General features: G+C 38.7%; 1 protein-coding gene across 1 annotated transcript in view; it reads right to left on the reverse strand.

Annotated features, from left to right (window-relative positions):
- cntnap2a (contactin associated protein 2a) overlaps positions 1 to 15,958 on the reverse strand; it is a 373,698-nt gene that overhangs the window by 231,641 nt on the left and 126,099 nt on the right. Inside the window, exon 11 of the mRNA XM_036557926.1 lies at positions 11,569 to 11,675. Within this exon, the coding sequence (XP_036413819.1) occupies positions 11,569 to 11,675 (107 nt within the window). The remainder of the gene's footprint in view (positions 1 to 11,568; positions 11,676 to 15,958) is intronic.

The raw sequence follows: 15,958 nt of genomic DNA on the forward strand, positions 1-15,958 counted from the left end.
ACCTACTGACGCATGCAAATGTTTGAAAGCTCCTGATCAAATTTCAAATGTGTTCAAGTTTTAACCTCCTCTTTCTCCTCCAGCTCTCCTGAAAGCAGTTTTAAACTTTAGTGTCGTTTTTAGAACGGCAAACCACATTTCTGTGTTTTATCGCAATAGACACCATGCAAATGTCTTGATTGATTGTCAGATCAGTTTTCATGCTCATAAAGGATTAAATAAAGTTAATGCAACATTTGATCAAAGCTATTAATAACTGTTTGATAAAGGGAATACAAGCAAACCTGATGCTGATGTTTACTAGCCTAGCCAAGTCAGCTACATTTAAGGACTTAAAAACACTTTCTTCCTCGTGCATAATCATACATTCCTGACATGCAGCTTTCACAGAAGTTTTGATAGAATCATTATAGAAGCTTGGGCGGTGAATGATGAGAAGATGAAGCTAAAGTAACCCAAAAAGGAGCTGTATTTAAAACTTTTTGGTGCACAGGCCAGCAGCAGGCTACCAAAGTTGAAAAAGGGTCAGTAACTAAAGTCTGGAGTGAATGAATGGCAGGACAGACTAGATTTGGAGTCTTTGTAGGTGAACTAGTAAGTCAAGATTTATTACAGTGCTTGTTTAAATGCTATTTTATTTTATTGTGGTAGTCTACTGTACACAATTTTTTTTATATAAGAAAGCTGCACTGTTCATTTTATCTCTGCATGGTTGTCTTTGTGGAGATGTATAAGCTGTTTTCAAAGGAGGGGGTTCTCACCCCTCCCCTTTCACTCCTCATTGCTCACTAGCAGCTCAACACAACATTTCACACACAGAGAGCCAACAATGTCCTAGTTAATTTGATAACAGAGTTAGAATTACAAGGAAAATGTTTAGTTTGATAACATTAACTAAACATATCCAAGTTGAGTTTCCACTATGCTGGTGGAATGGCTACTAGAGGGATTGCATTAAGAGGTTACATGACACGCTTCTTAAGCTTACTTTAATGCAAGAAAGAAGAAAAATCTGAAGGTTTTAGTATTGGTGTTAGTATCAGAAAAGCAAAAGCTGTACTGAGTCATTCATAAGTAGCAAACATACTTCTCCTGGTGGTTGAACTTGGTATAATAAGCTAACTGTGAGCCAATGAACTTCATTTTTCATCTTAATCAACCACAGTACCTCCAAAATGCAGAAAAAAAAATCAGGGGACAGAACTTTTTTGAAGGTGGGAATTTGGGAGGAAAATTGATTATAGAAAACATTTAAGTTGTTTTTGCAGTTTTGGATGTGGCAGTAAAAAATAAATGAGGTGTAAATTTGTTTCAGAAAAAGACTTCAGGGCTTCTGCAGACAGCAGACAGCTGTAAACACGCAATCAATTGACTCTAATATATGTTATGCTACCTCAAAGGCCTACACAGACCTGCTGATAAGCTTTTATGTTTAGGCTATAAATGTGGCAACAAAGAATATAACTCATATGTAAGAAGCCTTCAAAAGAAGCAGTGCTAAGATGCGGTGACCTTGTCAGGCTAACAGGCCTCCTTGACTGAAACGATTTAGTGCTACTGGAGGAGCTACTGTACATAAGCTGCCTCTCATGTAGTCTGCAAATCAATGGAATAAAGAAGGAGCTTGCTTCAGGCTTTTTTGAATCTGTGCTGCGAAGGTCAATCCAGCGCTAAAGCCAGAGAATACTAATTCAGAATTTGAAACTCTTCACTACACGCTTTACTCCATGTGTGTTTTTAAGTGGGGAAAAAAAACAAACAAAACAAAACAAAGAAAGTTGTTTTTCTGCCTCTTATTTGTTTTCCCAAGTTTAAATAAAAGCAAGCTTTGTTTACCAAAAGGTGGCAGGGAATTATACCTCAGTAAAAAAGCAAAATTCAAACAACTTTGAGTGACAGCTGCGTGATTGGTGCCTGTGTTTTACTTTCCGTCTCACCGACAAACACAAGCGCTTTGTTTATGTTCTCCGTTAAGCCCCGGGGGTTCGGAAACAATCCCCAAAACGGTGAAACTAAAGCTCAGCTAGGACAGATGATTCCGAAAGATCTTCACAGACAACACAATTATCCTTTTCTCCATAAGACAAAGTAAAACTGTTGATTTTCTAAACACACTGCAGCTGTATCATTATAGTAATGCTAATATAGCACTTTCTGAGTTTGTATGAACAGTGGTGATTACTGTGCTGTGAAACTTTTTGAACACCAGTAAGAAAACCATGAGTGAATAAATAACTGAAGCGCTACCATTTTTTTGCTGATTATTACTGACAATCATTTATTCAACATTATCCTTATCCAAAAGTATTTAAAGATATGCAGCCGTATAGATATTTTTTTTTCCGAAAATTATTTAGAAACGATACTTTCTACTTTTTACAGATGCGACCAGTGGAAAACTGCAGTCAAAATTTGCATGAGTTAATAAATTAGACACAATTACAAAGGAAATAAGCAAAAGCAACAACATAGTAACACCCTTACAACTGTCTGGGATTCCACAGCAATGGCCACCACCACATTAACAACCACGTGGAACTAGCAACACCAACAAGGATAACACAGCAACAGCCCAGTAACACCTTAGCAACCACCTGGGTACTGCAGCAATGGCCTAGCAACACGTTAGCAACTACCTGGGATAACACAGTGACATCTTAACAACCACCTGGGATTTCATATCAATGCCAAGCCAAATTTATTCCAAAGCTTTCCCCTTTAAGTTTAATATATAGTTTACAGTTACAGTCGAAAACACATTAAAAGCTCTTTCAGAGCTTTACAAATGCAAAACAAAGTTACAGTGAGAATTGTAACCAGTAGAATTTAATAGGTTAAGTTGTAATGTCTCTGTTTATGACACTACATTTCCAACGTTGATCAGTACAGACAGTACGAAAAGGACAATTTATTTTTAAATATTTGACACTTCCTCGTGACTTATAGCTTTCTGCATCAGATTTCACTGATATACAGTTCAAAAATAAATTCATTTTTCATTTCATTGTATTTTTACACAATTTTATAACTAATCAGCTATTGTTTCAAATAAAGATAAATAAATATAGCCAAAACTTTGGTAAACTAAAAATCCTTTTGCCCACCAAACAAGGACCAGGTTGAGGTTGTGCCCCGTATAAAAACACTGTGTGGATCACTGCTCTACAGCAACGAGACTGTGCAACTCGAGCCTACTTTGCTCTCACAAAAGCCACTGCCTGGAGCCCTGAGGGAAAAGATGTGAACAACCATGCAATGGTATAGTTCTAAAACATGTTTTGGAGGTGCCCTTCACCACTTGGGGCACAAGGACAAGAAAACTGAAACTCATTCTTGGTGAGACAGGGAGAATGTTGAAGTGTGTATGGTAAAGGAGCTCTGAAAGCAGGGTACCATTTTCAGGGATGACCAGGCCAGAGTAAACAGAAAACTGGGGCCATATTACAGAAACTTTTGTCCTAGGTTAATACCTAAGAAGGTGAAGATAATATTTTTCCTCAAATTCATATCATAGAAACAACTCTTATCTTAATTATCTTACAGTATCTTATCTCTTATTGTACATATCTCAAAGTAGGAAACCCTAAACTGCTAAATCGAGGTCAATAATCAATCGTTATGTCTGTTAGCAAGCAAATGGCAATGTGACCAGCTGAACCCAGATAGCCGGCATATACTGATTCGCTGGCTTGACTGGCACCCCACTGATGTATGCCACTGCTGGAACACCCAGATTATTGTCCTGCATACATGATCTAACTAGAGGCTGAAGTCGCTTCTTATTCTCCAGCTTCTTGTTCAAATTTTCCCGTTCCATGTTTCTTGTTCGTTTAAGGTGGAACGGGAGAATTCAAAAGAGAAGCGACTTCAGCTTCGCCACTATTTAGTGTTTGACAGTCTCTCGTTGCAGATTTAATGTACCAGGAAACCAACTACGCTGCTGATAAACGCGAATAACGCATCGGTGCTGTGTGACCTGCAGTCTGCACGCCGGTTCTCAGTTGTTGCGAAACAGGGCTTTCACGCTATGTTTCACACACCCTGTCTCAAAGATACTTTACTTTACTTTATTTTCTGTAGAGTAATTAGCTGAGCCTCACCACAAGCATTTCAATGCATATATGTCCTGACATGTTGTGCAAATGACAAATAAACTTGAAACTTGAGCTCACACAGTGAGAAAATAGAAATGCTGTATAGAAAAAAAAGATGCATCGAGATGCATCGATAATCGTTTTATTATCGCATCGCAGCCCTCTGAATCGTAATCGAATCGAATCGTGAGGTGCCTAGAGATTCCCACCCCTAATATATATATATATATATATATATATATATATATATATACACATACACAAAAAAGTTATTAAAAGTTATTAAAAGTATTCCTCCTAACAAACTCACTTTTAACTCTGTCTCCTCATTATTCACCCCCATCACTGCAGTGTTATATTAAACAAGTTTTCACAAACAAGTTTAACACATGCAGGTAATAAGAAGGAACGGTGGAGAATGTGTCTGCAGTTTATTATGGGATTTGTGAACCGCAGATTTAGGGGAGAAAAAATTTTAATATGAATAAATGTAACACCCTTACGCCAGTTATGCTGCCTGTCACATCTGCCTAAAAATGACATTATTGTATTTTCAGTAGGATGGCATACAATAGCAATGAAAGGTTAAAACAGAAGGTAACCTCTCTCATAAAGTTAGGACAGTGTTGAGGAACTTTTTTCTAGTTAGGATGCTTCTGTAATACTGTTTTCTTATCTGGAGTTAGTAAAAGATTAATTCCAGTTAGAAGTGGAACTGTTGTTCTGTAATAGCCTGTGTTCTAAATTCAGTCCTAACTGAAGTGATCATCGTCACTAAACAGATAAGATATCGGAGTTAGGATGCTTCTGTAAAAGGGTGCCAGTGTTTTAGTTACACTAGCATTCAAATGTTTAGAATTGCTGTTTAAAAGTCTGGAATCAGTGTTTTGAATAATATAAAACCACTTTGGCACATGTATAAAATGATCTATATGAAGGTAATATTCTATAGGTTTAAAACTACATTTAGGACACTGTATAAATACATATTTTGATGATTCTATAATTGAGAAAGCTGAAAGAACACTTCTAAAGTTTAAGCAGTTGTAAATAGTTAATTATATTAGTTTATATTTATATTTATATTGTAATGACTGGTTAAAGAACATGTATTCTTTTATGCTATAAAAAGATTTCTTTGGATTTATATTTTTTTAACACTTTGAACTTGGTGGTTGCACTGATATCTCAGGTGGTTACTAGGGTGTTGCTAGGCAGTTGCTATGGTATCTTAAGTGGTTGCTAAAGTGTCGCTAAGCCATTATACAGTACTAGAAGTAGTTGCTATGGTATTGCTATATGGTTGCTATATTGTTCACAGAGAATTGTTGGGTGGTTATTAGATGGTCGCTAGGTTGCTGCTGGGGTGCTAAGATACTGCTTTTGTGTTTCTTGGTAGGTGTTTTCCCAAGTGGCTGTAAAAGGTGTTGCCATGCTATCTTAGATGGTTGCTAGGGTGTTCTTAAGCAGTTGAGGTGTTATTACAGCTAGTTGCCAGGTGTTTTAGTTAGGTGGTTATTATGGTATCTCTGGTGGTAGCTGGGGGGGTTTGCTATGGCGTGGGTGGTGGTGTTCCAGGTAGTTGCTAGGACACTGTAAAGTGGTTTCTTTGGTATTCCAGGTTATTGTTTTAGTAGTTGCTATGGTATCTCTGTTGGCTGCTGGTGCTATGTGGTTTCTATACTACTGGAGTGGATTGATATAGTGTTGCTAGGTGGTTGCTAGAAAGTAAGCAAATTTGTATGTAATGTCTATGAGAGTCAGTGTGAGTGATGCTTATTGTGACCATGTGATCATTTGTGGCAGTAAAAGTTGCTTTCTTTCTTTTTTTTTGTAGGCGTACAGTTATAGGCTGTACTCCATTTGTTGCAGCCCCTCTACACTATCCATTAAAGGAAAAGAACCACAGTAGGACCACCCCTGACCAGGTATTATTTGAGAGGTGGACCATTCTCAGCACAGCAATGACGATGACATGTGACGCATGTACTAGTGTATGTAGGGTAAGAGGAGGGCTGATTTATGGCAAACGGTGTGTTAACAGATGGGCTACAGTGTCTTATTGTACGCCAGCAAATAGATACAAAGTAGGTGTTTCCGATATAGTGGCCAGGAACTGTACATATATATAGAGGCCTGAGGCTGCAATTCACATTCTTTGTCATTTTTATATTAATTCTATGGACACATTATACTTCTATTCTTTCTTATTGCTTTATGAAACAATGTAAAAAGGTATAAATGTAGATAATAATACTACTAAGCCTATGACCTTAATGGCTGACCAAAACTAATGGCGTAATGGCTAACCTAGCGTTCTTAAATAACAGCGCAGTATGTTATGCAAGCTTATTATACCTAGCCTGCATCAGGTAGGACAAACCATTTAAAGCCCAGTGAATCTAATGTCCTGGTGATGTTTTGCAGAAGAAACAGCGCACAGGGTTCAAAAAGGACATTCGTCGGAGTCCCAGTTCAAGAGAGCAGTTATAAAGACAGTGTCACCTGCTCTCCGCATATAAATCTCTGTTTTCCCTCTATATCTCTGGTTTCAGATGGAAGTCTAACAGCCAGTTTTTCCACTCTGTTCTTCTGAGAGCAGCACGCTAACGCGGATGGTGTTTCGCTCGCACAAAAGATTCACAGGACTAATTGCCAAGGAAAGCCGCACGGATCCGTGAGAATAAGGACACACACAGATGTTAAGGCGTACACATGGGTGCGTGAATGTGGCCCACACACGGAGGCACATGTATTTTTCCGAGTGTACATGTGGAGACAAAAGAAAGCAGGTTTTTTTTTGCACAGAATGCACAAGGCTTGAACAACTACAGAAGCTTCCATTTTTGTTGCAGAAATCAGGACTATGCCCTTAAAAAAGGGGTTCTGTAGCTGAGTTGCAAAAGAGAAATCAGATCAATAGCTATATATCTTTCATTTACCTTTTACTCTATTTAAAGCCAAAACAGTTTGTTGTTTGGTTTAGTTTTAGTCCATAAGAACAAAAAAAAAGAAGCACTAATCTTTACATTTACATTTATGGCACTTGTTAGACACTTTTATCCAGAGCAACTTAGTGTGATCATTTTACACAACTAGACAAAGGTATGAGTCTTGCCCATGGACTCTTTGCCCAGGTGGGGAATCGAACCCCATTTTTTAGCTCAGAGGGCGAAGGTGTTACTCACTACACTATACCAACAATAATAATAGCAACACTTTATTTATAGTGCACTTTTTATACTGGTGGCAGCTCAAAGTGCTTTACAGGCAGATGATATGGCATGAGAATAATACAAGAAATTAAAGTTTGATTTCTTTTATTATAGTAAGGGTGAATTAACAATGCTTGAGACATAAAGTCAGTTGGGACAGTACAGCTATACAAGGTTAATGTTTTTGCCTGATGAGTGAAAATGTATTCTTTGAGCCCCAGCTGTGAAACCATGTAATCAAAATTGCATGCCCTCATTGGTGTGACATCACATGAGTGGGCAGGGCAAGAATCAAACAGGAAGTTGACCCTGCAACATGAGGTGAGGAAAATGACAAACTTTAGCTTTTTTTTCATCCTAAGGTTATAAAATTGTCATAGCTAATTTACTGCACAAACATGAAAACAATGCACTACAACAACAAAATCAGTCAAAAATTTGGTATTATCTTTTTTCTATTTTTGGAAGAAGGTTGTTTTTATTTGGCCTATATTTGGCATATATTTATTTTATATTAGCATGGTTTTGGGTGCTTGGGGCAGTGCTAAAAGGCTTTGCTGAAGAAAATGATCAACCTGGCAATAAAGCCAACCCAAACATAACACTAAGTTTTGCCTTGGCCTCTAAAAACCCACCCCTGACAAATACTGATTAATCTATTGCAGAGTAGAATGGCACCAGCAAGACAGGAAGAGAGATACGGCAGACAGCAGACGGGAGAGTACAAACAAAAAAGAAAGAGAAAATACAAGAAGTGGAGTGAGGACAGAATGAAGGGAGCCAATGAAGAGTACAGGGAGATAGCAGAGGCAGGGAATACACCCAAGTCAGGGTTCTAGGCCAGGGCCTGGAACGTGCCAACATCAACTCTGCAGAGGGGAGTGAAGGGAGTTGCAAAGGGCTACAATCACATTGCTGGGAGCAAGTCCCACATTCCCCAAGGAAGATGAGGCCCAGGTAACAGAGCTAGTCAAGGATCTGAACAGGGGAGGGCTCCCCATGAGAAAGCCTGAGATACAAGTTCTTGCCACCCAATTTGCAGAAGCCAACGGAATAAAAGGCCTTGCCCTTAAAAAGGCAGGTCACTACTGGTTTCGAGGATTTCTAAAGAGAAACCCTGACCTCAATATGAGGAAGCCAGAGGCACTCTCCTCTGTCTGAGCAGACTGCTTCTGTGCAAAAGCGCTTTGCTTCTTACAGTCAAATTAATACTGAGGTCGGGATCCAGGACCTCCCACAACACATCTGGAACTGTGATGAGACAAGCCTACAGGACTGCTTCCTGTCTACAATAGTTTTGGCAGACGAGGATCACCTTGCTTTGAAATCACTGCAAATGAGAGGGGAGAAACAACAACGCTGCTAGCGTCTCTGAATGTAGCAAGAAAGTATGGTACACTACTCTTCATGTTCAAAGGCAAAAGGGCTGACTGGTGTATTGGGGCACCAAACAACACCCTTATTAGAATATTTGACAATGGATCAACTCTCAGGTGTTTTGGACTGGGGAAAGCAGTTCATAGCCCACCTGCCCAAAGAAGACCCCTGTCCACATGTGTTGCTGCTTGACAGACACCGCAGCCATGTGTTTAACATCAAGTTCCTTACTCTCATGAGAGAAAACAACATGCATGTTATGTGCTTCCCTCCACATAAAACCTATGCTCTCCAGTCAGCTGAGAGGGCACTCTGTAAAAGCTTGAAGCACCACTGGAACCTGGAAAGCCTGATTTACACCAGGCAGAGTGGTGGAAGAAAGTTGTAGAGACCCGTCTTCCTGCCCCCTGGTCTCAAAGGCCTGGAAAAGTGCAGCAACAACACAAATTGTATAGGCTGGTTTCAGGGGCAGCGGGATCTACCCACTAGATCCCACCCAAAAAGACCAAGCTCTGTTTCCTCCAAGTTTGACAATGGAATGGTATGAGGCACCTCTGAGAATTAGGGGACAGAGTGTGAAGGAAGGAGTTTTTGTGACAGTAAGGAAAGGCAGCTTTATACTGTATGAAGTGTGGATGGATTTTTAGACCTTCAGTAATAAAGTTAAACAGAAATGAACATAGAGCCTTAATCCCAGTCACCCAAAGGTCCTGTCAGATCACCCAAATGTTAGAAAAAACAAAGAGGGTATGTCTTCATGTCTTCTTAGAGTACATTATAAACCTCCTTTGCTCCTTAAATAGAGAACATCTTCAGTGTTACAGAAATGTATCATGTGTTGGGCTAATTCTTTTAACTTATTGCAAGAAAGCTTGCACAAGGTGGAAATTCAAAAATTGTCCCAATCACTCTTAATTCTGTTTGGTAACTATAACAAAAGGGGAAAATTGAAGTTAAGAGTATCAATTTAAAATGATATGAAGCAATAACAGATCAAATTTAAAAAGATAAATACAAAAGGAGAGGTAGAAATTTAATAAAAAGCTACATTAACAATACGCTGAGCTTGACTGCCTTATAAAGATGCAATTTGGTTCCACAGTTTAGAGGCAGAATAACAGAAGGCCTCCCCTTGCTTTCTGTACTTAACAGAAGGTACTGGCAGATCTAAGATCATATGCTGGAACAAAAACAGACAGAGATACACAGGTGCTTTAAGGCCATTTAGAGCTTTAACAACTAGTTTAAGCTGAGCTTGTATACTTTTTTAAAAAAAGTAAAACTGAAATGATGTATGATTTGATATGCTTTTGCGTAGGAAAAGTAAAATCAATCTTCTCTGACCACACTGGGGATGTATTTTAGTGAAAAGTGTAAATAGGTTCCAGCAAAAGTATATCCAGATACAACCAAGACACAAAATACGTTAATGCAACGCGTTGTGTTTTGTGTTTCAAGAAACAGTCATAATTCAATTTGCACATTTTCCAACCTTTCTTTACATCCAGGCTGTTTTTATTACTATACTTTTAAAGTCTAACTGAAATCAAAATGGAACTTTTTTGCCTTGTTAGTTCATGTTCTTGGTCACATTAAGCGCAATCCGTCACATCATTCAAAAGACAAAGAACTCTCTCTGGCATCTTTGATCAAAGTGTAGTGATTTTTGCCCGCCTCTAAGCATCGTCTGACATTTGGTTACATCACTGTGTTCCAGTGATGTAAAAAAATTACACCAACCAATAATATCCTAGCAGGTTTTTCCTTCTCCCTCTCACCACCCTGACCAATCATCAACGAGAACACCTGACATCATCTCAGCTTCCGGCTGCACATACATGTATATCAGCAGACAACCTCCTTCATTCTCCTCACTTAATGCTCTAACTTTTGTTTTTTGGACCGGTTGTAAAATAATCATTCAGTTTGTTTACGCTGGCAAACTGTTCATATTAATACAAGTAGTTCAAATATCTCAGTATTTGCGCTGTTTTCTAAAGTGTTCTGCTGCACTGTGAGGCCGTGAGGAGGGTCAGCTGATGATGAAGTGACTTGCGCACACATACAGTCACACACAGTTCACTCTTCCTCACACACATTAGGTAGTTGCACAGGTTTATTTTAACGATAACCTTCTTCCTGCGGTCTTTTTCTCTTGCTTTTACTGTAAAAGGGAAAGAAAAGCAAAAGCTATCTAACTGGTGCTTCACCAAGTCTACACCATAAAATATATATATATATAAAAAAAAACATAATTCAAGCATTTAACAAATAATGATTTCAGAAAATACAGAAAATGCACATCAAAATATTTTAGTGCTTCATTTTTTGACATCTGTTTATTTGTATTTTTTTCCTTTGACTTTTCTGCAAGGCAGATGGATTCTGCTGACCGTCAGTGTCTGACTTCTGCTTTTCATGGTCCAGTCAAATTATGAAGAATAAATTCATGTCCTGCCCACAATTATTTTCCGCCCAAATATTCTGTTTTACTCAGTAATACGTCCTGTTAAAAGGAGGACAAATTCGCTGTGATTTCCAATTTACCCTGACTTTAAGATGGGTATATGTAAATCATATCTTCTGTAATTGGCTGTCCTGTACTGTGTCTCAGTCCAGACTGAACACTCCACTGCTATAGGTTGAATAGGTGCACATATTAGGTTGAATAGGTGCACATATTAATGACATCACAAAAACAATTCAAAATGATCTGTTTTTGCAGCGTTTACATACATCATCAAACTCTTTTAGTTTAAAAAAAGAAAGAAAGGAAAATCCCTTTTTTACTGTTATGTCCCCTTTAATACACGTTTATGCTTTGTTTCTACATGTTCTTAAGTGCTTGATTTGGAGAAAATCACATTATAAACTGCACTTACATGTGTGACAGGTAGCTCCAGTGTAACCCGTCCCATCACAAGAGCAGCTGAAACTGTTCCAGGTTTGAGTGCATCGCCCTCCATGCTCACAGTGATTGGGCATACATCTGGAAGAGAGGACAGCACATCATTAGAGCAGCCGAACCTAAAAATAGGTCTAAACCGGCCTTACATCAAACATCACTGCTGGCTTATCCTTCTATTCAGTGTCATGGCATTTCACCCAGAGGAGAATGAGTCAAATTAGCACCTTTTTTTTTATCCTTTTCTGTCTGTCTTTCTCTTTATCCATGAGGGAGCGGATGCTCGGAGAGGCTTTATGATGGTTTTGATGTGAGCGCTCATTGGAACACATCATTAGAGGCCGAGCTGAATAAAAATGGAGCATAAACTGACAGAGGCATCCACGCTCAGCCTACATTTAACAGAAAAAAAAAAAAAAAAAACAACTTTTTGTTGAAGTTTACACCATTGCGGTAAAATAAATCCTTTCATCAGAAAAGTTTCCAGGACTGAAAGGCTGCAGGAGGATCATTTGAAACAGACCTACGTTTGGACCTGGAGGCATGTGCATTAGCCATCATGCAGAATCTCTGAAAAACCACCATTAGGGAAAGTCTAGCATCACTGCCAACATATATGGTGCATATCGTCACTGTCGGAACAGAAACTCATATCTCTGTTAGGGACTTGCATTGTGATTAAATCTGATATTTGAATATTCGTAAGAGTTAAAGAGGCTTTCCGGATAAAATGAAAAATGTAACCATGACTACATCTGTTGCAATCATGCTTACTCGCCTCCTACAGTGGTGCTGCAGTACCTCTAGAGTGAGATTTTCCACATTAACAATTTAAGATCTGATGACATACCTTGAAGGTAGGAGGAACTTTCAAAAAACTATAAATGCTTTAGGGTGGGATTTTCCCCCAATTTAGACATATCCACCTACTAGTTAGGACTCCCCCATCACATGATCCCACGCTAGGAGGGCGAAAGCTAGCACAGGCTTCCTCCAAAGATGTTTGAAGCACCACTGCATCTTTTCGAACTGCCTCTAACGCCACATCATTAGACAGCTGAATGCGCTCGGAGGAAAACGCCAACTGCCAATTCTCTTACGTCAGCTAACAGACATCTGTGCTGACTAGCATCGGGTGATTGGGGGAGACAGAGGGGGCCATCCTACCTACCCATAGAGCAAGGCCAACTGTGCTCTCTTTTACTCCCGTCCACGAATGGCCGTAGCATCACCAGGGTTTGAACTCAATCTCATGATGATAGGGCTTAGACAGTTGCACCACTCTGGGCTGGTTTGGCTGATTTTTTAAGTGAAAATAAGTGAACACATCCTCTACAAAGAACACACTTACATTCTGACTTTTTTCTGCAAATTGTTTTGCACAATTTCTATTTACTTGCTGAATTGAACATATTGAAAAATAATAAAAACAAACTATAAATGTGCCACAACATTTCCACAGGCCACATTTTCCACTTAAATAGGTTAAATTCATATTTAATCTGTAACTTCAGGAAATAAACAGTAATTGTGCATTAAAATATGCCGAAGTGTGTTCTCCCCTGAACAGAATAGCATAGAATAATTTACATAAAATGGAAAGTTCTCTTTAGCACTGGCATATAGAAACACTACACTATACACACCAAACATAATAAAGATACAAAAAGTAATTTGACCCCTACTATGTATAAAAGAAGGATCAATAATATACTCATTACAAAAGGGGAGAGGAGGGGAAAAAAAAATCCCAGAACAGACAATTACACACAGTAATCAAAATACACCACAGATCCACTGACTACTACAGCAAACGGCTGTAGTAACTGTCGTCAAATTGTGATTACAATGGAGTGAACTGATTAGTCAAACCAAAAAAAAAAAGACTCGTCAGATGAGGAGGACAACAAGCTAAAAGCTCCAGCCAGCAACATATCTGTTGATTAAATTTGGCTCCTTTTCTTCAGCTGAAAGGATAAGTAGGCGATGTGCCAAAATTTTGGCCAGCGAAAATTTTTGTGTTAGATATTTTCCAACCTCTGTTTATTGTTTTTGTTGCTGCGCTTTTACAACTGATATGTAAATGAGCTCTGTTCTGACTAGCTGCCCTGTACTGAGCTGTGTATATGTGTATATGTGTATATATATATATATATATATATATATATATATATGTGTGTGTATGTATATGTATATATACACATACATACACACTTATGGGGAGCCAACTTTAGCTACTTTGTGGTTTCTGTATTTACTTCTGGGTGAACACATTCCCTCTCTAATGCGATATCTTACATTAAGTCCCACCAATGCCAGAAAATAAAAGCTTGAAAAAGAAAGGGAAAAAAAGCCTGCTGCTGTGGGTTGTTCACATTGCTAAAATCTAATGGTTAATGATCATCAGGTCACATATCTTTAGGATTATTGAGAAAGTTTTAATATTTTCAGTCGAGTTGCCAGCACCATTTACAAGCTACCTGCAATAATACTACTACTACTACTAATAATAATAATAATAATAACATACATTTTACAAATGAGTTAAATATGATAATCATTGGTTGAATAAAATGTTGATAATGAATAATATTACATGGACACTAATTATTTAATTGGGCATTTATTAGAATTAGGTCTGTTCTTGCAATAGGAAATGTGGACTTGAATTTATATTGTATTTGTATACTTAAAATCAGATATGCATGGAGAATACTACAATGTTAAATCAACTTTTGCTATTTGCTATAAAGTGCCCCCACAATACGCCTTTGTAGCACATCAGCCCCACCTTCACCAAAGTCTGTGCATGTGACTGATTGGTTGTAGGTTAATACTAGTAATTCCAAAGTGAAATGACAATATGTTATCATGTCATCTCTTTGAAGCAAAAAGATATTAAACTGAAGGCATATGAAAGCCAAAATCATCAGTGGAAGATTAAGCTTTGATGGTCTAATACCAGAATCCTATTGTACTCCTATCATAGAGTGACCTCTGCTCTTTCTAGCCTTTCCTAAAGCCGTTATCCTCCTGAACTCTGAGAATCAACACGATAAGCATTTCTCAAAAAGGCTGAACACACAGAGATTACACTGCTGTGGACACAAAGCAGACGAAAAATCAAGGCTGTGTAATTCCCATACAGAAAGATTAGTATTTTTAAGCTACGGAGATTTCCCCGCATATCCTTTATCTTCGTCTCCAGTGAAAGTCCTAATTAAAGTACCAAAGTTAAAACAATTAATGGCTTCACTGCCTTTCTCCTCGACGTAATTAGTCATCTTCAAAGGTGCTTTAAATTAGCCGAGGGATCAGAAGTGAAATACAGCGGCGTGTGCTCGCATTCCCCGAGACGTGGCGGCAAACGAGCAGAATATTTTCAAGGTTTCTTTTCTCGTCTAGCGCATGTCAAATCCATTAGCACAGCCGATTCTGGCGTGAAACAAAATTAAGCAGCAATCCTACTTGAGCTAATGCTCGTTAGGCCAGCGCCTCATGAGAAGAGCTGTGAATATGGAAGTATTCTAGACCTCTGCTCTGCCACTCCTCCTGTGTGGTGAGTGTAGGTGTTCTGCTGGGACGTTTGCTGTCAAACCCGGCCCTCTTGTGACAGGACGTCCAGATTAATTGGGTTAGCACCCTGACCATCTGCGCCTGGAGCAGTGGAACTCAGCCAGAGAGTCTACTTTATGCTTTACCTGCATGCAGCACATACAGGGAGCATGACATGGCTGTAGGCACCATTTGAAAGCCCCACCAGGCCCAACGACAGGATTCATTAGGCATGGGGACAAAAGAAAATACTCATGGAGCAAAACTTCCTTAACCCAGAAAACTGCTAGTGATACAGGCTTATCTGTTTTTTAACCAATCATCACATGACATCTAATTTTCTTTAGGCACTATCATTAATGCAACACAGCAAGAAGCTAGCAGTGTTGGGCAATTAACATAAGAAATGTAATCTGGTACTGATTACAAATTACACAACTAAAAATTAGTGGTGAACTGTGAACATTTAGGGACTGCTTGGCCTTTAGTTCAGGCTATTAATGTCAAAACATGAGGAAAAAAAACACTTTTACAATAAGGCTAAATTCTGCTAGCACTCCTATGAGATTTTTTGTATGTTGGTGCAAAGCTAAGGGTGGTGCACATAAACATTTCTTGGCCATTCCAGGTTAAATTCAGACATTTGAAGCTTGTATGTATCAGTTTTACAGTGACTCTTTCAGTAAAGAGTCCTGGCACAGACCTGCTGCTACTGTTTACCATTCCTAAGAACAAATTGAAACCTGGTTAGACTACCACTTGAATTCACAATCAGTGATGAATCTAGGACTTCCAGAAGGCCTAGAGTGATT

The sequence above is a fragment of the Colossoma macropomum genome, unplaced genomic scaffold, assembly GCF_904425465.1.
Source record: "Colossoma macropomum unplaced genomic scaffold, Colossoma_macropomum, whole genome shotgun sequence".
In the NCBI taxonomy this organism is placed as follows: domain Eukaryota; kingdom Metazoa; phylum Chordata; class Actinopteri; order Characiformes; family Serrasalmidae; genus Colossoma; species Colossoma macropomum.